The sequence below is a fragment of the Protopterus annectens genome, chromosome 13.part0 (genome assembly GCF_019279795.1).
Source record: "Protopterus annectens isolate FY-2018-M chromosome 13.part0, PAN1.0, whole genome shotgun sequence".
NCBI classification, from domain to species: Eukaryota; Metazoa; Chordata; order Ceratodontiformes; family Protopteridae; genus Protopterus; species Protopterus annectens.
This window is the reverse complement of record NC_056747.1, coordinates 133740398-133764579: the sequence shown is the minus strand read 5'-3', so window position 1 is coordinate 133764579 and position 24182 is coordinate 133740398. Positions and strand designations below refer to the sequence as shown.

At 35.3% G+C, this 24182-nt stretch overlaps 1 protein-coding gene across 1 annotated transcript in view; it reads left to right on the top strand.

Moving 5' to 3' along the window:
* Nucleotides 1-24182, top strand: part of NWD1 (NACHT and WD repeat domain containing 1) — a 1242814-nt gene that overhangs the window by 800775 nt on the left and 417857 nt on the right. The window contains exon 5 of the mRNA XM_044090721.1: nucleotides 7159-7362. Within this exon, the coding sequence (XP_043946656.1) occupies nucleotides 7159-7362 (204 nt within the window). The remainder of the gene's footprint in view (nucleotides 1-7158; nucleotides 7363-24182) is intronic.

The window sequence follows — 24182 nt, the reverse complement described above, 5'->3', positions numbered from 1 at the left end:
GGCTCCTCTTCTCTCATTATAGGCTGTTTCTGCAAGCAGTGGTCAGAGAAGGCTCTAAGGTCAACAGAGTCCAGGCTGAAGACCTGAAAGATGACTGGAGAGAAAGTACAACAGTTCAAGGAATTACTCAGGGCACTACCACCCCAAGAAGAGGCGTAAATAGGTGGAGTTGAACAGGAATGGCAGCACCTAAAAACTGCATGTGTTAGGACTACAGAAAAGATATGTGGCCGAGCCAGGTATGGAAATAAGGTGCATAAGGAAAGCTGGTGGTGGAATGCAGAAGACCAGGAAGTCATCAAAACAAAGAAGGAGTGCAGGAAGAAGTGGGAGATAGAAAAGACTGACTAGGCTATGAAGGACTACTGGTTGGATAACAAGCCAAGAAAGAAGTTGCAATGGTAAATAACAGGGCATCGGAAGCACTGTACCAACTTCTGGAAAGTGACTCAGTAAGTGGCACAAATAAACTACAGCAGATTGCAAGGCAAAGACAGAAAGATAAAGAAGATAGTCAGACAGCCTTCACATGGGATGCCAGCAACAACCTGCTCACCAGTCCACAGGATATCAAAGGTAGATGGAAGGAGTATTTCCAGCAGCTTCTGAATTAATAAAACCCCACAGAACCTGTACTGCCCCAGAAACAGCCTATAATGAGAGAAGAAGAGGAGCCCACCCCCTTTGAGTGTGTGAAGTCGCTAAAAATAGTACAACAATATAAAACCATCTGATTATAAAACCAAACAATAAACCTAGGTCACCACTGAAGGAGTCCTTATTAGTTAAATATCCTTAACAGAATGCTAAATTTACCATTCAACAAACATTTAGACATTAAAAATTCAACAATACACTGAAACCAAGAAAAACACTTGCAACATAAAAAAACTAACATTTGTTAAAAAAAAAAAAAACTGTTTCTTAGACAAAGTAACAGTTGAATAAACTATACACTGTAAAATTCCATACAAGTATATAAATATAATAAATATGCACATGTATATAAAAAAAAGTGTCTATAAATGAATACGCATTCTTTGTCACAGCTTAGTTGCTCTTAATGTTAAAACAGATAAAATGGAAACATTATCATTTATGCTCAGTCAGGTAGTCTCATTTAATTTTAACTAAAAGAATAGCTCTCTGTGCTCTAGTTTCGTTTCCCCACCAACTCCTCTCAGATCAATGTCCACTGTATCTAAAATAGCAAACTTAAAATTGTCGAAACCATTACACTTTTCTGAATGTTAATACAAAGTGTTGGTGGAACATTTGTTTTTAATATCATATGTATTACTCATATATTCTGTTGCTCAATTCCGTTTCAGTTTTACCAATATAAAAACTAAAACAAGTTACACATTTTACAATGTACACTATCATCCTAGAATAATTCCTTTGTATCCATTTTATACTCAAATTTCCACTTAGTCATAGGGTTTTACATTCCCCTTAGTAGCTTGGTTCCATTAAATTTCCTATATTTAGATCCTGCCTTACCCATATTATTGTTTTCTAATAAATCTTTCAAGTTATTAACTGTTTTACAAAAAATATGTCTCATTTCCTACTGTGTTTTATGATGACTGAGTTGATTTTGAAACATATTCAAATTGTTCCTGACCAGTTCTATTTATATACGCGGAACCTCTCGCATATTGTAAAACTAGGTTCTCAAAGGTAGGGGTCAGCTGTTGTGTATTTTCTCTATTTGTATTTTAATGTAATTCATGTCCAGCACATTCGCTGGGGTTAGCTCCCAGAAGTGGGTGAGACTTTTTACCCCAGTTGGTGATAATCTCATTAGTGATTTACCACCAATGTGTTTGGGTACCCTCTCTCTTTAAACAAGGTCGAGTTTTTTTCCATTTCCACCACTGAAACATCTTTGTATGAAATCATATAGGCTAGTCTGATACATTGTCTTGTTACCAGACTTTCTTTTTTTATATGAGAAAGGATGACAACTGCCAATTTAAATATATGCTACTAAAGGTGGGTTTCCTGTAAATACTGGATAAAAAACGTTTTCACTATGACTGTTAAACATATCAAAGAAGCTTATCCCTTCCTTTTTGTAAATATAAGTAAATGCAAAAATCCTGTAATTTTTTTTTTAATAAAATCACTGACCTTGGCTTCGGGGCCATTCCATAATACCAATATATTGTCCAATAATCTAAAATAAACCTTACAATGTTTATACAAGGGTGAAGTTTTGTTTCCCAACTCTTGAATATAAATTTGCATATCGGGGCACATGCTAAAGCCACAGCAACACCTAGTTTGTCTATAAATTTCAAACTCAAAATAGATTAAGTTGTTGTCTAAAACTATCTCCAACAAATCTAAAATTAAGTTTATATCCTTATTCTAAAGAAAGTCACACCCAGTCAAACTTTCTCTAAACAGTTTCAAATCTTCTATTTTGGGAATACTTGTTTATAGGTCCACAACAGCAATCGTCAAAAATCCCAAATTCTTATTCCACAAATCATTAAAAAATCCCATGCATTCTTTAATATGTGTGTTGGTTCCCTGAAAATGGGTTTGAGAAAATGCGTGCTAAACACAGCTAAAGGATAAATTTTCCATCCTTATGCAGCTACTACTGTTCTACATATAAAAGGTTGAACAAAACCTTATGGGTTTTAGTGATTTCAAAAATGGTAGGGATCCTAGAGGATGAAATACTCAAAACTGAAAGACTCCCTGGATATAAAACGCTGTAATAAACTATAATCTAGGTAAAGATCAACGTCTAAGCTGTTAACTTGGTTTTTCGATACTGTTTCATACACTGTTGTCATCTTGTAAAATCAATAAAGGCACAAATAACCACTCCTCCTGCTTTATCTGGTTTCATGCCCTTAATATTCTTGTCATTCATAAAACTGTCCAAAAGGTGTCTTTTTTGATGGACAAGTTGAAATTACCTGCTCATTTTCTTATTTACCACAGTATGTTAGTATCGTATCCACATGCTTCCTCAAAAGTTTGTACCAAGTTATGGGCTACAGGACTGTAATGCTTTTTCATTTTATATGATTATACAGCTTCTTGAAACCCACAGTGTTGTACTGAATATCTAAATTCAGTTTTCGAGTAAACAATTTAAGTGCAAGTAAAACTTCAACTTTATCTAAAGAGCGAGAAAGGACTAAACAAAAACCTTTTTTAGTAAGTTATAGTCAAGTGGCTGTAATAAAAAAATGCTAAAACCTTTGCAGGAAAAAACAATACTACCAATACAAAATATCTTGCCTAGTTTCTCCACCTCTCCCTCCTCTTTCCTCTCCTCATGTATTGTTGGTTCCCATTCCTGGGGTACTGATTTGTATGTGGGAAATCTTGTGTAGTTACATTTGTATGATTTGCCAAATGTTGACAGCATCTGGGGGGGGGGGGGTCTAAAGGTCATTTAAAAAAATTCAGAATTTTCTAACACTTCTACTATATGTTGTCATAGTCAATAGTAAGGCTACTATAACCACTGGAGTTGGTACCATGGGGAGTGTCACGAGGGACACCACCAACAGTCTTGTCCAACCCTTGCACATGTATTTTGTTCATGTTGGAACCATAAGCTGTACCAACCCTGTTTTGTTCTTTTTCCCTCAATTTATTTTCAGTTTTGTGGTAGTGATAACTTGATACTGCCTGTTGACAGCATCAGACATCCTATTATACTTATCTTTCTAGTTGTTAAACAACAAAGCTTCCAAACTTTTTTATTCAGAATATCAATTTCTACCATAATATCAGAAATAAAATGCTTATCATGCTCAATGTTGAGGTCCATTAATTCTAAACTGTGTCTATCAAATAAGGTAATAAATTCATTTGTAAACTTTACATTTAGAAATTTACACACTTGTAAACCATGAAGAGCCAATTTGCGTTTCAAACATTCATTTAGGAAAGTATTGCGAAATTATAAACTTTTTAACCTCAAAAAATTTCTTTCAACGGTTTTAATCACAGTGTCCAGTGTAGAAAATTCAGGTTCTAAAACATGGGAGATTGAAGCCGATGTTTCACTGTCATCAAAAGAATACGTTTTAGTTTCCAGGATGCAAGGTTAAATCTAGTGCTTTGTCCTTCCAAGTCATGGATGAATTTATGATGAATCCACCCTCCTCGTGTAAAAATTTATTCCATATTAAGAACACTCATACTGTCCACTGACGCACATGCACTGGTTTAACAGGTATCACCATGGGGGTAAGTACTGCGAAAACAATTCAATAACTTTTGTAAGTCCACTTCAAACTCACACCCGACTACAAATGATTCCAGGATATATCTACCGGTGTTGACATTAAGTGGTAACTACTTCCTTATATGATCAAAATGGTGTCCTCCAGGCAAAAAAAAACAATGCAAACCAAAAAACGTTGCAAGGCAAATGAAATAAACCAGGAACTAACAAACTTGTGTGGTCCCAGGGGATTACACCACAAAATACTCTGCACCAGTTCTGCTGAAAGGAAGTTTTTTGTCTATCAGAGTTGCCAAGACTTCATCAGAGCTCATCACTCCACATTAATTCACCCTTAATATACTTCCCCACATTGTAAGCTGATAATTCCCTAATTAGGTTCAACAACTTCACTTGCCGTGGGTTGTGCTTATGAGAAAGGTTTCAACTGTATCAAAGGACTGCTCAGGAACAATTATGACATGTTCAAAATCAACCAGGATATCTTAAAACACAAGGGAATGAGCCATATTTTATTTATACAACAGTTAATAACGTGAACTTTTTATTAGAAAAAAAAATTAGTAAAGCAGAATCTAAAGGTGGGAAATTTAAAGGAACCAAGTGGTGTGGCAAGTGTAATTATTGCTGGGATATTTATAAAGAAGAATATATGACCTTAAGTGTAAATGGAAACTTGAGTATAAAACTGATATCAGGGAACTGCACACCTAAGATTATAGCATACATTGGAAGATGTGTATGTAACTTGCTTGAAATTTTTACATTGTCAAAACCAAAAAAGAGAATCTATGAGCACAAGTAGGATATTAAAAAAAAAATGTGTGAGAGGATGTTGTTAGGAAACCACACTAGAGTACAGAGAGCTATTATAGCAGTTGAAATTAAACGGCACTACCTCATCAAGCATAAATGATATTTCCATTTTACCTGTGTTAAAGTTAAGAGAAGATAAGCTGCGATTTTATACATACATATCTATTATATATATATATATATATATATATATATATATATATATATATATATATATATATGTGCACACACACACACACACACATATATATATATATATATATATATATATATATACATATACATATACATACACGTATACATGTATATCTATCCCTATCAGTTGATCAAAGTTTCAAAACTTCGAAGACCATATGCCCGAGAGCATATGTTTGAAGTTTTGAAACTTTGAAATAAAAATAAACAGTAAAATAAAATACAATAGCTTACCTGTACGTTTTTGCAGGGGGGGGGGCAAGCCCCCCTGCACCTCTCCACCCCCTGCTACTTAAATATACCAACTCTGAAATTCCACTACAGTGAGGAAAACGGCAAATCCAGAGTTCCGCGCTGTACGGCGATCACAATACAAAGTGTTTGAAGTTTCAAAACGTATTCAAAACATATTTTCATGGTTTTAATACACTGTTGGATTTTTAACATCCAAATGTTTGCTGAATGGTAAATCAGAATCCTGCTAAGTATTTTTTGACTGACAAGGATGCCTTCGGGGAAGGGGAATTCAAGTGGAATGATGCACTCTGATGAAGACTTGGCAACTTGCAAAACGAGAACACAGCAGGATTAATTTGCTGTTCAACTTGATCATTTCAGCGAATAAAATACTTCCTTTCAATGCAACTGATACAGAGCATTCCATGGCCTAACCAGCTAGGAGCACAAGGCAATCTTAAAATCATGAACTCAGCAATAGGATAGCTGTTTTTCACTTTACTAACAAGACTAAAAGCCACTGTATAATATACCTATAATACCTACCATGAGTGGGAAATATGCAAACATTTACCCCCACTGGCCAGGTGTGATCACAAAGTTGAAGAACAAGGGATTAAATATACAGGATAGTAGGAAGTAAATTCTGCATGATACCACACCTTGGATGTATTAAAGCTATAATACCATGACAAAATATTTTTGGTTTTGGCTGATATTAGTTTGTGACATTTAAAGTATTGAGCATGTACAAGCTAGTATATTTCAGTTGCTTAAACGTCATGAAACTTGTGGAAAAAGAGGAAAGTTTTCATTCTGAAAAGTACTTATTACTTATCTGTCAGATTTCTAATATAAAAGTCATACTTGAGTGTGTGTGTGTGTGTGTGTGTGTGTGGGTGTGTGTGTGTGTGTGTGTGTGTGTGTGTGTGTGTGTGTGTGTGTGTGTGTATGAGCAAAGGATCTTGTATTTTGTTGGCAAAGAACCTTGCACTTTGTTGTTTACAAAGATCCAGAAGTGAGGGGCAGGACAGCATTGATACTGACTGTACAACTTGCCCAAAGCACTGCAGTTGGGAGAGCACAGGAAGATATCCATATAGGTATCAATCCTAGCTTAACTCTACTGGCGTACACATTTGGATACAAGCCTTAACGGCCATATGTCACTGAACATCAGGCATGATGGCACAGCATATGTACGGAATAAATATATTAAATTCCTAAGGTACCTGTGCTAGGAAGCCTTAGTCTCCTATCTATCTATGAACAAATATTGGATTTGGTTCAGGAGTCAGGTGGCTCTCGGCATCTGAGATTGAAGAGACGCACCTGAAGCAGACGGTCAGTAGGACAAAGGACAAAAAGCATAGTTGTGCGACTAAATCATCATGCATTTTTATTTTTTATGACAATACATTGAAAACTTTTTCCTTAATAAAAAGAGATTCTGTTCATGTTTTCATGCTGACTGGCAGCTAGACACTGATGAGAAAATACTGGACAATGTATCAAACAGTGTACTACTTTGGAATTTTGCTGCAAAAACATTTTTGAATTCCTATATTACTGCTTTTGTAGTGATGGACCACATACATGTGTATAACAGCACACATTTTCTATTCCAGAGCAATGACATTAGAAGTTTTGCTTGACTGTGTTGCCTTATATTATATATTTTGCAGATATGGCTTATCGGAACAAGAGTTAAAGGATGTTCTCTCACTGGATGATGAAGTTCTAGCTGATATCTATCAATACTGGGCCCCTCCAAATAAATCCATCATTCACCTTCCACCCCTGCTTTGGACAAGGTTGCGTTTTGATTTAGGAGAGTATCTGGTAGAAAGGCAAGCTGATGGAGTCACTGTTCTTGGACTGTATCATAGGTAAGCATCATAGGTAAGCTTTAAGAGTCTGTTGGAAAGTTTGTCATGTCTATTTAATTATACTTAAGCTCTGTTTCCAAATGATGTTATAACGTGAGGCTGAAGAATACAGGAGCATGATTCAGACTTTTCAGACTACATGATGCACAATGAGTAGCTCTGTTAAGGTGTGCTGGTTGACAAGGTAAAGTCCATGTGGCTTATGATGCTGACAGATCATTAACATAACAAGAGTCCATAAATGTTAAAACTTCAGACAGCTAACCTTTTATTAATACCCTAATGCAACAGTTTCGGAAAACAGGAAGCTTAGAAAAGGGAAGGATAAAACAGGCACAAACATGTAGTATAAAAACAGGGGTTAACTACCACCAAACATTATAAAGATTATTTCAATGGTTAAGAAAGAGATAATCTTGCCAGCACCATGCTGTACAGGGATAAAGCCCAGACAACCCGGGTTCAATTAATGGCTTGGGTGTCTCCGGCACCATTCAAAGCCTTTACCTGATGGAAGGCATGATCCATGGAGGGGTACAGTCCTTGGGCATCATTGGCAAACATGGGGGGGGGGGGGGTGGAATGAGAATACATCATAAAAACCTCCCCTACTCCCACCAGCAGACATGGTTGCTAGCACATCCTTAAGATCCACACCAGTCTCTATTGACTTAGTAGTACTGGGGAGATAGGAGGATTAGGTAGACCCAGCGATAGACAAGGGCACAGATACAGCCAGAAAGAAAAAAAGAAAGAAGGAGGGAGGAGGGAAAAAAATCATCATCTCGCAAGTCATTCTCACCTCATCACACAACTTCATGTCTTTGTATAACATTTTGTGTATATAGTGCATACAAGGACTTGATATTAATTTAGGTTTTCTTGGTTTATTAACAGTTTCCACCTCATTCCAGTTTTATTTCTGATCCCCAAGAACCCACAGGTTAACAAGATACAGAAACTGAAATTCTTTAGTCTAGGGCATTCATATACCTTAAGATATTACCAGGTACACACTGGTCATCTTCACTGCATTTAAATAGTTATGGCACTGTAATGCTCCAATGTCAAACTCTCAGAGACAAATGGACTAGCTCATACAAAATCATTTAGGATCAAATACTGCACACACAGCTATGTAACGATTCTAGACACAAAAGAAGTAACAAACCATGACCATGTGTTGAAGTGCCACCGTGCCCTTCGCCCTTGTGATTAAACTACACCAACCATGGGCAGATCTTCAATATACCGCACCCAGTTGTTGGCTACTGCTATATTAATTATTTATTTATTAAGTAGTGTATGAAATGAGAACTAAAACACTGACGGGTATGAATTACTGTTCTAGGGTTATGGCAGTCACAGAGCCAAGATGCAAGTTACAGGTGATTTGGGATGGAGAAAATAGATTGGAAGCACAGGCTTGATGGGCTGAGAGAAAGTGACAGCTAGTTATATGTAAAAATAGAGTTTGTTGTGGGGAGGATTAAAGAGCAAGGGACCCAATATGGAACCTTGGGGACACCTACTGATAGTGGAAGAAATGAGGATATGTCCTTCTGCCATCTAACACCTTGCTGTCTGCTGGAGAGTTAACTTTTGAATCATGTAATGGAGCGATTCTAGACATACAGGTTGGAGAGTTTGTGTAATAGCATCTGATGGGACACAGTGTCAACGGCTTTAGAAAGATCAAGGAATAGTGCAGAGACCAGGTTACCCTAGTCTCCATTTTGATTTACTGTTATGAACTTAGAAGGGCTGTGGAGGTGCTGTGATGGGGTCAGAAACCATGCTGGGTTGGAGAAAAGAGAACTGTCAGTGATGGAGGCAAGAAGTTGGGTTTGTATACATTTTATGAGAATCTTATGGATGATAAAATGGCTAAGGGACTGTAGCTGCATAGTGCAGCTGGGGTTCCCCCTTGTTTAGGGGGAGTCTGTAGGATTTTTCCACACAATAGAAGCATAGGTTTCGTTTATGGAATGATTTATTAAAATAGGTTAGGTGAGGGCATCAGTGACTAATTTTAGGTATTCAGCTGGTAAGGTATCGGGAGTGCGTGGTACGTTTCAAGGTTTTGAGTAGCTTTTTAATAGTTGAAGTTGGGACAGGCTGGAAAGAGAAAGTTTGTGAGTGAGAAAGAGAGGCAGAGTGTGGAGAATTAGTTGAGCTGGTTGCTGGTTTAATAAGGGAGGTGATAGGTTCTATGAAATGGGAAATTAACTGGCTATCTATGTTGTTATCTTCAGTGGTTGTATTAGGGTAGCTTTACCAGAATATAGCAGCTGGTTAATAGTTGACCAGAAAAACTTGCTTTTTTTTGATTATCTGTTGTTTTGTGCAATAGTGCTTTTTGTCTGCTCAGATTTGGGTTTTATTCAAATTTCTGACTTGTTTGTATTTTTGAAGGAGGAGATCGGTATTGTTGTTTCCTTGCCTTCCATGCTTTGTTCCTTTCTATCATTAAGAATTTGGTTGTTTTAGAAAGCCAGGGAAGCTGGGTTGGTTTTGACTCTTTTGGTTCAGACTGTGGCCATTTCATTTAGTATGTTTAGGAATATTGAGTTGAATGCTTCTACAGCTTGATCTGGGTTTATTGTCTGAAGGACTTTTCATTTTATTGATTTAAAATTACAGATGAATAAATTAGTGTCAAATAAGGACAGGTTGCAAACTTGATTACAGCGATGTTTTTGGTTTGAAAGTTTATCTCTAATTGCTTCAACTGGTGTATGAACACTTAGGGTATCGGGTAGGGATGTTGCAGAGAGAATTTTGATGGGGTGGTTAGCAAGAATCATGTCTATAGAACAGGTTGTACTTCTGGCTTTATTATATCTCATGGGAGTGAATACAAGTTGAAAGAAAACATATAAGTTTATGGCATTGGTGGGAATGTTTGAATCAATAGTGTGCCAGTTAATGTTGAAGTCTCCTAATATTATAGTTTCTAAGAAGATATTATCTGATACCCAGGAGAGGATTTCTTTGGTGATCTTAATGTTATTTATGTGGTGTATGTAGGTGCCTATGATGCACAGACTTGTGTGCATTCATTTTAAGGAATGTGATTAGAGTTTCTAAAGTGTGGAAATGGGGTGGGTTTGTGTGATGTAGGGAACCCGAGTAGTAGCAAGGACAAACAGAGTGGGATATACCCTGTTCAAAACTGTGAGATGCTGAAGAAAAAACAATCACTAGGGTCTGTCTTGGTGTGTTTTGTTCCCTGATGTTTCTCATTAGGTGAGACAAGGACTGTGAGCAGACTATAAACTAAGTTAATTTGATGTTATTCTATCAGTCATACTATATACAGTTACTTACATTATTTTTTTTCCAAATCATACCGAACATATAATGTATGGCTGGGGAACAAAGCTGCCCATTCTAACTGTGATTTTGGACCCAATCAAATGTATTTTAAAGTTATTTGGGACACACATTTCTTTCCTTGTTTGAGTTGCAGCTACTGTTAGAACAATAGATAGTACAGCTGCCTTGGGATGTCAGTATTATGTGTTCCATTCCTGGAAATGGTCTGTCTGGCAGTTTGGTTGGGTCCCTAAAATGAGTTATGGAAGCAGGAGGGTGCTTAAAACTTGACACAGTATCTGTAACACAAATAAAGGAGGAAAAATTAAAATACTGAATAAATATTCTAGATAAGATCTGTTTAGGGTAGCAATTCCATTTTTACAGAAGACAAAAAGCAATACTTGTTAGCAAGTCTGATCATGAAATAGATAGCTGACACTTTTTTAAAACACGTCACAGTAAAACAACATTAAAATATATCAATTCATCACTAAATGCCTGCCTGTCAACTGGTCTCCTTTTTAAGTGCTACATTCCACTGAAACAAATAAGGTTGGTAAGTGCTGCCAAGCTGGATATACTTAAATTCTGTAACTTGTATGGGGTCCAGATCTGCATTTGCTATCTCACAAACCTTTAAGTGATAACTGCATTACATGCAAGAGGCACAATTTTGCAAAATATTTTGTATTTATCACATCTTTACAGCAACTGGGCTAACCACCTGGTGGTGTTAACACTGGTTCTAGGTAATTTGTCACATTGACTAATGCTGATGTGACAACCCAATCCCATGTAAAAGTGGGAGAATGGGGTTTGACGATGGTGACAATGTGCTGCAACTGTGATGTTAGCCAAGGTAGAAGTGTAGGTAAATAGTAGCTAAACTGTCCTCAACCACAACCATAGCTACACTTATAAAATGAAACTGGTTATACAACTTTTAGCCAATAACATGGTGCTCTCATTTGCTAGGTTTTCAGATTTTTTTTGATAATTATTTATAACTGCTAAGTAGAAGGCTTCTTAATATAAAATGTAATGTCTCAGTAGCATTCTGCAGACACATCCTGTACTTAAGCAAATGAGATGCAGTACTGTTCTTATGTATATAGCTGGCATTTATTAAGGATCTTACTATTTCCATCTTTCAGTGCCTCTTCCGTCTTGTTACTTAATTCATAGATTCACAGGCAAGTACTAGTGGGTCATTTTAAGGCTAGCCAATTTCCCTTGCTGAGATTTAAACCATGTACCTCTTTGTGGGGGAAGTAAACACCTTAACTATTATGCCAAACCCCAACCTCACAGCCTCTCTCATCCCCTGTTCACTCACCTTCCACTAAATATTTTCTTTCTCTAGCTAGTACAGGAACATAAACAGAATATAAATATCTCTCCAACATTCTTAGACCTTAAACATAGTTTCTCACAATACTGCCATAAGCACCCTTTCTGGTATTTTCTGAATTCTCTTGCTGTTGTCGGCAAAAACATTTTCAGCATATTCTTTTTTTTTTTTTTTTTACTCAGAAATTTTTTATTTTGATTATTAGTCAACAATAATAAATACTTTTATAATGTAGAATCATAATATCTATGTGCATATTTACATACAGCCTGATATGACTAAATGAATGATAGAAAATTAAACAAAATAAAGATATTTAACTTAAGAATGATTTCTTTAAGAATAGATTAGATCCATTTGTAGAGTATCAACCAATGACAAAACTTTTCTCAAGGATTATTAGTTAATGGCATTGAAAACAATCTTAATGCTTTGGTTTTAACTTCCATCAACACCGTCTTCTTTAATAAGCATAGAAATTATTCTCTTCCAGGTACTATGGTAGACTTCCAACTCTTTGTTATGCATTTCCTAGCTATAGCTAGTATTGTCCATAAAACATATAGATTAGTTCTTTTTTGATAAACCTCTTCAGATACATTCAATAAAATTAAAGTTTGGGCAAGACAAATTTATCTGTGTAAATAGCCTGTAGGAAGTTATTAATATTTTCCCAAAAGGGTTTAATTTTTTTACATTCATAAAAAATATGAGACCAGTCAGCTTTAACAATCTGTTGACATCTCCAGCATACTCCATTACAAGTAGAACTGAATTTTGGAATTTTATCAGGAGTCAAGAAGGATCTATGTAGAAATTTCCAGGTAAATATTCTCCAATACTGAAAACTGGAGGTTACTTTTACTGAAAGTAGTATATTTGACTTATTTTCTGGGGTTAATTGAACTGAATATCCTCTAGTAATAAATTACCAATATGTTGTTTTAGGTGCTGTTTTGTAGTTTGTTATTAAGTTGTATAAGTAAGAAGTTCCATTCTTCATATTTTCATTATTATAAATAATTTCAAACAATCAACTTATAAACTTAGGTGAAGATGAGTATGACAAATTATTTAATACTCTACATAGATCCTTGGAGAATGTCAATATATTCTGAAGCGCTAACCATTCATTAGAGTTTAATTCATAAGTTGACATCATATATTGTATATCCAGAACTTTTTGATTTTTTTATACAATGGAGCCAACAAATTAGTTTTTTCTGTTCCCATTGCATAAATACTTCTTTATGAATTCTATCTGGAAAGCTTTTTGTAATGCTGAAGGGGATTAATGTTGGAAACCAGATCTTTAATTCCATGTTCATATTTATAAACTTTCTAAAATGCTCGTATAAATGATTTATTACAAATGTCTTTGTTGGTTTAGATATACTGTTTTGTAGATTTATACACAATGAATACCACAGTATATTATTCGTATCTATAATATTAATATTTTTAGTAAGTTTATTTTCATTTAATAGAATCATTGTATGTAATTTTTTCCAGTTGGATGTGTAATTAGGGTTAATCCATTCTATCACAGTTTTGAGTAATGTAGCATTTATATATGATTCAATGTCTGGGAAATGTATTCCTCCATTATCCCATTGTCTTATATGATGTGCATAAGCAATTCTGTTTCTTTTAGGGTACCATAAGAATCTTAGTAGTGTTGATGTTATTTTCTTAAGATAAGACCTCTCTGGAATTAACAAAATAGCTTGGACTATATATAAAATTTTAGGGAGAAGAACCGTTTTAATCAATTGAAGTCTGTCTTCAAAGACTAAAAACAGATTATTATATTCATTCACTAGAGAATCTATTATGTCAATAATCATTTTATAATTATTTTGTATTATATCTTGTATATTATCATATAGATCTATGCCTAGGTATTTTATTTTTGTAGCTTGCATTCCTATGATACTATTCTTATCTACTTGTATGTCCTTTTTTATTTAATAATAGATATTTAGACTTTTGATTATTACAGCAAAGACCTGAAATCTTATAAAATTTATCTAATAGAATATCTAGTTCATCTAAGGCCTCTTTTGAGTTCAATAGAGTGAGAAGTACATCATCAGCACAGAGCATGACCTTAGAGTTATATTAGTCGAATATATTTAGTCATTTTATCTTTGGATTGTTTCGTATTAGTAGAGCCAATAGTTTGATAGTCAGTGCAAATAAAATGGGTGACATTGGGCATCCCTGTTTAGTACCTTTCATAATTTGTATAGGTTCTGAAGTAAACGGTCCTAATTTGACATAAGCTAAATTATTTTCGTATACTTTTTTAATAAATGTGATAAAGGAAAGCAGGAATTCATAAGCTTCAAGAATTTTAATTAGATAGTCCGAATTTAAGGAATCAAATGCTTTTTCAATATCTAGTCCTATTATCAAGGCTTCTTATATTTTCTTTATTTAGATAATCTATTAAAGTCAATATTCTTTTAATGTTATCATGTGTATGTTTATTCTGAATAAATCCAGTCTGGTCATCGTTAATGATTTCATTTAATTGATTTTTTATTCTATTTACCAAGATGGACATAAAAATTTTATAATCATTATTTATTAGTGAAACTGGCCTATATGAGCTGCAAAGGCTAGCATCCTTGTTTTCCTTTAAAATGGGTATAATTAGAGAGTAGTTCCATGAAGGGGAATAACTGCATGGGTTTGAATCTCAATTAATGTCTTATGTAGCAAGGTAATTATATTTTTGGGAAATAATTTGTAAATTTCTGAAATTAAACCATCCATTCCTGGAAATTTACCAGATTTACTATCTTTGATTTTATCTGCGACTTCTTTGAGTGTAATAGGTTTTTGTAAATTTCTTTGTAAACTATCAGGTACTGATTTAATATTAGAAATCATATTTCCTAACAAGGAATGGTCATTTGAATTATTTGTATCTTTATAATGATTACTGTAATAAGATTTGAACGCGTCTAATATATCTCCTATTTCTGAGACCTTCTTATGTCTTTCTTTGTGTAGAATATTAACAATAGAATTGGATTTGGATTGGATTTTGACTTTAACTGATAAGTTATATAGGTGTTTCGGAGAAGTAGCATAAGCGTTTATTTTAACCTTTCTATGGGTAAATTAGTTTTATGACTTAAAATATCAATATATCTTTTATTTAGTTCTTCTATTTCCTTCTTGTTCTCAATTGTATTAGAGTGATTTTTTTATTTATATAATGTGTTTCCTTTGTAATTCTTGTAGTTCAGATTCCCATTCTTTGAGTTTATTTTTATACCAGGCAATCACTTTTACATAAATATAAACTTTTAATGAATCCCACACCATTACTATATTTACTTCCGAATTATAGTTTATGTCTAGATAGAAATTTAGTTCTTTCACTAACCATTGTTTAAATTCTTTAATTTTTGTAATGTATGAAGTTATTCTAGAAAGGAATGTTACTGGTTTAAAATCTATTTGCACTTTAAGAACTAGTGAATTGTGATCTGATAAAGGGCATGGGATTATTGAAAAAGAAGTAATTTTGGATTGAAGATCTTGTGATATAAAAAGTTTGTCTATTCTGGTTTGAGTAACAAGCCTATAATCTTGAGAGAATGTCAAGGAGTTATTATCAATAACATTAAAGGTATCTATCAATTTTAATGACTCAGTCCATTTTTTAGTATTTTTGCAGTAGCTGTTAAACGTGGAGATTTTTTGTTGGTAGTTTGAAAAGTGTCAGTTAGACAATTAAAATCCCCTCCTATTATTAGATTCCCTCTAGAAATGTTTATGATTTGGTCTAGATGTTTTTTACCTGTTCCTGTCCCAATACCAGGAAACCAATATAAGTTAGCTAATGTCCATAATCTATTATTCAGCTTCAGTATACTATAGCTATAAGCCCTTCGTTATCAATATATTTATATACTATTTCAGGGTTTAGGGAATTATTCCTCCATAAGATTATTACTCCCCTTTTCTTAGATTTAAATTTAGAATATGCTAAGGTCCTATAATCACTTGGATTCCAACTAAAATTATTATTAATTTTGAAATGAGTTTCCTGTAAAAAGATTAATTGGGGTTTATTTATCTTTAAATATCTTTGTAAGTTAGATTGTTTATTTGGATTATTTGATCCATTTATGTTTAAAGATAATAATGTGATATCCATGCCAAGTTATTTTAAAGAAGTATTTAAAATGTCAATATATTTTCCTGAAATCATCTCCTCTACATATAATAAAAAGAAAAAATATTAGTTTGTAAATATCCATCTATCTCTATGTAAGATATTAACTTTAAAATAATCAAACAGAATTAAGTCAGGCTTGGTGAAAATAATTAATAACATAAAATTTAAAGAGAAAAATAACATTAAACTAGCTTGTACATTAAAACTTGCCCACCATGGAATGAAATACATTCCTAGTCCATCAGATAGGTACATCTGGTGAACTATCCCACTAACTTCCTTTTTTCATTCATTAGAGCTCCAAATATACAATTTTAAATGGTATAGGAGTCTATTAACATATGTTATATGATTTATCATTCAGCAACAGAAGTAAATGTTTATATATATCAATATATACACACATACCTATACATACATATATATATATATATATATATATATATATATATATATATATATAGTTATAGTTATCTACACATACATACATAATTAGTAACTAATCAAATAAACATAACGCCTGTAATAATGAATATTCAATTTTCTAAACTTGCTTGAAGCAAATTTCCAAGATATAAAGTAAATACTTCATTTCAACTCATTAGTTATTTAACACTTTGGTCAGACAAACTTGTAACATGTAATAGCTATTACTGATGATTATCACATCCGAAATCAAACAGACAAACAATATGAATATTATTCTACATATTAAAAGGACTGATCAAATAATCCATATCAAAATGTTTAAATCTTGCTCTTATTATGTCAGCTGATATTAAAGTTGTGTGTAAAGTTTTCCTAGAGATGTATATGAAGATGTATTCATACATTAATATAACAGAACACTTTTATATACAAGAGTTTCATGTGTTTCTAATAGACTAGATAATGTTTACTTCTACTAAAATGCTTCAAACATACTTTAAGTTCCTGTACCTAAATAAATGTAAAATCATGAAAAGCTGTTCGGCCCGTTTTTGTTACTGTAAGCGATCAGGCTTCTTAAAGAATACACATACTGGTGACCAATCACATCAACTCTCACACGTTGCTATAGCTACAATAAATATTCAATAGCTAAATATGTACATAACTGTATACATAGCTCGTGAGAGCTAGAGATTTTAAAAGCTTCTTTTTAACTTCTTGAGAGTGATTTTCCCCGCTCAAACTGCTTCCTGAGAGAAAAAAATATGTTTTAAAACATTAACTCATTCCCTATCAGCTTTTATTTAAATAAGGCACGAAGAGCGCCTTCTGAGAGCTTCCACACCAGACACTACACACATCGCCTCACTCAGAAATCAACCAACAGTCACCTTAAGCATCTGGTTCCATTCAAACAGTGAAACTAAAGCCAAAAACGCAATCACCTCTCTTTTACCTTGCCAAACACGGACATCTCTCTGATTTCACAGCAATGTTTCCTCATCAATAAAAAATAAAAACCTTTAGTACACCTCGCAGACTACATTTTGCTGAATGCTAGACTCACCCGTCCAATAATCCTCCAGGGGACTTCATCCATAGCCTGCAGCATATCTTAACCCACAGGAATATAAAATATCAATCATACAAGCTAAACCGGAGATCCCCAGTTGACGGACAAACACCAACATGCCAGCTTGTCACTTCACTCCAACGCAGCCAGGGCCAAGAACGAACTCCCCTCCACAACATAAACACTCGAACTTCACCCAAGTTGGACAGAGAGTCCTCTGCTCCATTCCAGCGAGACAACAACATCTATATGACAGTTTGTTTCCACTCTAGAGCGGAAAACCTTTGAACAAGCAGATACCCAACAGCAATAACGTTCAAAGGACATTACAACATCTATACACCATTACATCACCGCTAAGGGAAATCTCACCCATTGTCTAGTTCACAATAAAGCAATGGGAAAATCTATCAATCATTAATAGTAATTAGGTTAAATATACCACATAACAAAATAAGCATGAAATAATAAATCAATTACCACATAGCTATGAAATAATACTTTGCAAGTGAAGTCCTATTAGACTAAAAACTAACTATAGGTATACTTATAATTAACAAATATTTATAGAGAGAAAGGAAATCTAAATAAATAGATAAATAGGGTAAATATCTATATATAAAAAAAATAGATAACGAGGCATAAAGCAAGGTGAGAGGGATGTCAATATTAGAACTAGACTGTTTAGTTAAAATATAACTTAGATTTATGAATTTTATATGAGGTAATAGAAGCACATACCTTTTTCTTTTACACTAGTATTACTTATATGTATGAAATGAAAGTTATGTAACATGTTTAGTCCATTTAAACGTATTTTAGTTATTAGTTATCAGTTGATACTTTGAGAGACTTCACCAAAGTAGGTAGTTTAGTTTCAATTTTCTGTTTCTTCTTTTTGACATCAGTCCAACTAGCTTTTTCAGTGGATCTCTACAGTGACAGGGATGTCCATTCCATTTCTTCTGGGATGGTTATGTTATTATTTTTGATGAATTGAAAGGCTTCTTCCAGAGTGTTGAAGTGTCTCATCTCACTTAGGTACTGTATCCTTATCTTTGCAGGGAAGGCTGTTTGAACTTTGATATTATTCTGTTTCAGAATTTTTCTTAGTGGCCATGCCTTTTTCCTCTGTTCAAGAACTTTAGTGGAGAAGTCATTGTCAAATCTTATTAGATGTTGATTATATTTTATTGGACATTTCATCCATGCTGTTTTTAGCACAAGTTCTTTGTCCATAAAGGATAAAAATGTTATTATAATTGATCTTGGTGGCATAGAGGCAGAAGAAGAGGATGATGCTGAAATTTTATTTCCCAAAGCACGATGTGCCCTTTCTATGCCAAATGACAAGCCTTCATTAAGATTTAGAATCTCTGGTAGCCATGAATTTAGAAAGGAGATAATGTCTTTTCCCTCTGTATTCTCAGGTAGACCAAAAATATTGGTATTTGATCTTCTCTCCCTATTCTCTAAGTCATCTACTTTGTTGGAGAGCCAGGTATTTTGTTTCAGGAGAAAATCTGTTTGTGTCTCCTCTACTTTAAGTCTTCCATCGATGTCAGATAAAGAAGTTTCAATAGTTAACTTAAACTGATGCTGCTGACGCATTTCTTTAAAGACTTCTGTTTGTTTCTGAGAGTTCTCTTTTAGATTTTGTAGATTAACATTGAAATCATCCATTTTTATACCTAGTTCTTGTAGTGCGGTAGTCACCATTTGCAGTTCCTTTTTTAGTGACAGTTCAGAGTGAGAGTTCTTCGGGTTACTCATCTCTTCAGCTGCTGTGTAAAGACTGAGTATTTTGACAGGAAATTTCTTGTAAAAACCCACCAAAATTTGTAATTAGTTATTTTAGACTATTAACTAAATATTTATAAAGTTTTGTTAGAAAAAAAAATGAAATTTCCTGAATTTGATACTAGTTTATGGAGCTCTAAAAAACTGCTGCCTTCAGATAGCCATCTAGGCTCCACCCCCTTCAGCATATTCTTAACTGCTACTCTTGTGCTTCCTGGAAAACTATTTACTGCGACCACTGCACTATATCTCAGATCTATCTTATTTTGTTTACATATGACCACTACTGCAGTGGAAGTTCAGATCTCTTGGGCAACTATTTAGATTATTAGTTTCGTGGATATGAAACAGGTTAGAGATGACCAGATTCTTCAAGGTTCTGTAGGCTAAGCAATTGCCACTCTCAAAAGTTGACAAAGATACCGAAATGAACAAAAGCACTGAAGTTAGGGTAGCCCACAGTGGACATAATCATGATTATCTTAGTTAGGAAACGCAATGGTCTCTCAAGCTTGGTCATGTGCTTAAATAAGTGCACATACTAAAGGAGGGAATTCTAGTTTATAACTGATCTTATAAGTGAGGAATGGAGGGGATGATGACTTCTTTGGATCTAGATGATGTAGCCCTGGCTATTTAAAAATGCTTCCCAACAGTGGTAAAGTGTTGGTTAAACGATCATTCGCTGTCAATGAAAGTGCCCAAGTTCCTAATATTCATTTTTTTAAAGTGGGGGCTGTTACCTATGTGAATGGAGCATGGATGTTCACATCTGCCAAAGAGCACAAAATGCTGAATTTCTTGGCATTTAGTTTGAGACCATGGTTTAAGCACCACTTATTAGCTTCCATTAGTCCTCGTGCAGAATTCAGAAGTCGGTTTGGGAGTTATCATAAACACCCCATTTACAATCATCAGCAAACTTAACCAGCCAAAAAACCCTTGGTGTCAGCCTTGACATCAGAGAAGTAGATATCAAACAGGAGTGGTTACATTATGGCTCCCTGGAGTAAACTGCTGACAACTACTCTTTTGGCTGAGTGTGTGCCTCCAAATACTAAAACTGGCATCTGTTAGGCAGCCAGTTTGCTCTCTAGCAGGTAACATAGGGGTTTATATTTAGTTTGACTGGCTAATCAATGATGCCAGAATGTGGGATGGTATCCAAGGCCTTGATCAAGTCCAAGTACACAATGTGAACTGATTTGCCAGAGTACAATGCCTCTATGACTTGTTCAAGAAAGTCTACCATGTTTAGAAGCCAGGGTCTGACTAACAAACCCAAACTGGTGTTGGTCCAAGGCTTGAAAACTGCCTATGTCTGTTAACCAGTTCCATAATGATGTGCTCCATTGCCTTACAGTTAAGGCTGGTGAGGTTTATGGGCCTACAGTGTCTGGGATCAGTAGTAGGTTCCCCTTTTGGAATGAGGTGACCACAGTCGTTTTCCATACTTCTGTATGAATCCAGTGGAGAGGCTGGGACTGAACTTAATAATCAACTAGCCAGACAACGCTGGTGCTAACAAGAAGACAGCCTGGCACATTATTCTAGCCCATGGCGTAGTGCTTTTAGGCTTGAAGAGAGCACTTAGAACTTGCTCAGAGGTGATGGGGGGATTCTGCAGACAATTAAGCAGACATAGGGGAGTCCATTTTGTGCTAGATTTGTCCACAAAGTTTGCTAGCTATGTCCATAGGGGATTAATATGCTGATATGCTGAGCATTATGAAGAAGGCTTAATTGTTGTATTTAGCATGTGTGGCAATTTGCAAGTCATACTTGGAGTTTGGAGGATTTGATTGCGTTTCTAAGTTTTTTTTCTTTTTTTTTTTAATCTTTGTGTGACTGGGTGTTAATTTTAGTCTTAGAAAATGGGTGACCTGTACATCATCACCACCCTGACTGGAGATCTTACATTCTCCAGCAGGGTTTTAATGTACAGGTAATGACTGCTGAAAAGCAAGTCCACCACTTCACAGCAGCCAAGAGACTCAGCCAAAATAATGGCTACCATTTTTTTAATGCATGCTTAACAGCACTTTGCTGTTTAGTGCACGTAACATTAAAGAAAAAAAAAAAAAAAAAAAAGTGTCTGTATGCCTCAGTGTTTATATGCTTGAGAGAAAGGAAAATGCCTTCCAACAGCATTTAGTCAGTCAAAAACTTTCCATTAAAAATAGGTATGAAACTCTAATGTCTGACATTACCGACCATCCTTAATCCTCAGTGGTTTATCAGCAAAATCGAACATTCTATGGAGACAGAGCAGCAGTATGTGGCTAAATGAAGGACATTACAGATGCATGCGGAGTGACAGTTGCAATGCCTTTCATTTTATATATTTTTCATTCAGTTGCTCAAAATAAGACATCCGAAGTGTCTCCATTCAAACTAGCTGCAACTGCTGGGCATGTGTGTGAGTAGGAGTCTGTCTGTTTCTGAATATGTCTGGGTCTGTATATGTGTGCAAAAAAAATGTTTGTGTAGACATTAAATTCTTATACAACTTGCATTTTGGATGTAAAATACTTCCTCCAACAACAGCATGTTCTACAGCAAGTTAGAAACATTTAGTGGAGGAACTATAACATCAAAAATGCATATAAAAGATTTAACAGATATCCCATCCTCCAAGCACAATACTGCCCTCTACTGAGTACGCTTTACTAGGGAAATGCCCCGCACTCAGGGATGTAGAGCTCATATGCCTGCGACTGATCCAAGTTTATGCCTAATGGGGACTGAGACCTAAATGCAAACCAGGAGGTGGGCATAAAACTTATACGGGAATAAGGCAAAGAGTGATGTGGTGTCATCAGGCTGAAGAATGCATTATGTCTTGCTTATGGGTTATGAGTTTCTTCCTCTTATTGTACAGTTTGTTAGCACTGCTTAAATGTAGCATTGTATTTATGCATTTTGGGGCCGGAGGCCTAAATGCAAGATAGGCAGGTACAGAACTTATTTGTGAATAAGGCAGTGTGTGATGTGGGTTCATCTGGGTGAGAAAATTTTGACAGGTCATCAATTTGTTGGAATAGATTTGCCTTAGTCTACTCTCTAAAGACGGAAGGGATACAAGGTAATGCAGGTCTTACACTTAAATAAGTGTTACACATCAAATCACTGGTCATATCTGAACATCATGCTATCTACAGCTACCAAGCATGGGGGGGCAGGTTAACAAGAATCGGGGCTTTATTTATTTCATTACTTTGCAGAATGTTTGAGAGATGTGTTGTGCGGCTTGTGGCACTGGTACATTTCGTTTTGGCTTGCAAAAGTTGTTCTAAGGATCTGGCATTAACGAAATGTGGCAGTATAGGGCTCCCTAGTTAATGAAGTCACTCAAGTGGATGGTGTTGGGCTCTATAGTGCAGGATGTCAGCTTGTTTGGATATGCCTTGGTATGCCTTGTGATTCATTAGTGTCATCGATGAAGTGTAATAGTTGGCAATGATGTGGCACTTGGTTTTATTTATTATGAGAAGGAAGTGGGAGAGTTTCAGATGAGAGCATGTCAGGTCCCCGAAACACTAGTTTTGGTCAATGTGAAATGATGAAACAAGTTTGCCGAAACTACATTTAGCGACAGTGCATTGTGCCTTTTTCTCCACTGTTGTGTCATCCCAGAGTTGATATATATAAGTTTAGTTTGTGGGGTGTCCCACCCCACATGGAGGGGGCAAGGAAGTTTGACCCCTTAACAAAAAGGGCACCTTTTGGCAACTTATTTATTTACTCCAGTTTGATGACCGGGGAGGTCCACTGGGCTCGGGAAGCCCATTTTCAGTGGAGGCCTGGGGAGAAAAGCTCCACAATACATGGTTTAGTTACATGAATAATTACAGAGAAACTTTGCATTACAAACAACAGTTAGCATTCAACTTTTGCAACTTGACAAGAATCCTTTCAAAGTTATCGTCCTGCATTAAGAGTCTGGAGGTGAAAGGACTTCTTAGGAGCACAGATACACCACCTCTAGTTACACCTTTCAATTCAGCTTTGGGTCTGAAGGAATGGTAGGTATTAATTCCCAACACTCCACGGGTACTGTTCCAAAACCATGTCTCAGTAACTATGTATGTTTATATATGTCTATAACACAGACAATAATTACAGTCAATTATTTTTTACTTGTATTGGGAAATCATTCTTCATGATGGCAGCAGAACACTGCTCAATACAAGTTTCACATCAAATTCAGATGCATACGCCAAAAACTCTACTGTGTCTGTCTTCATGTGATCCAAGGAGGTTCATCTCAAGTCATTCACTCCAGCATGTGCAGTAATCCCATCATATGTGTACCTTGGGTGAAGGGACATGACAACCTTAGTGACACTGCAGACCCTAGCACTTGAGAGACAACAAACCATCACTCTTTGCTCAGCCTGGTGAGTAAAGTATCTGTATGTCTAACTATGGCATCACCTACGACCTGAATGTTGTCAAATAAACAGACTTGGTCCTGTTGCCTGCCTTAATGGCTTCTGCATGCTGTATGCGACCCTTTTTTGTTGTTGCATTTATTGTAGTGTCAGAATGTACTGTATGTTTGTTTTGATTATTGATGCTGAGATAACCTGTGAGAGGAAGATTTTTGAAGGCTTAAGCTGCTGTCTAGATTTAGGAGCTGTTGG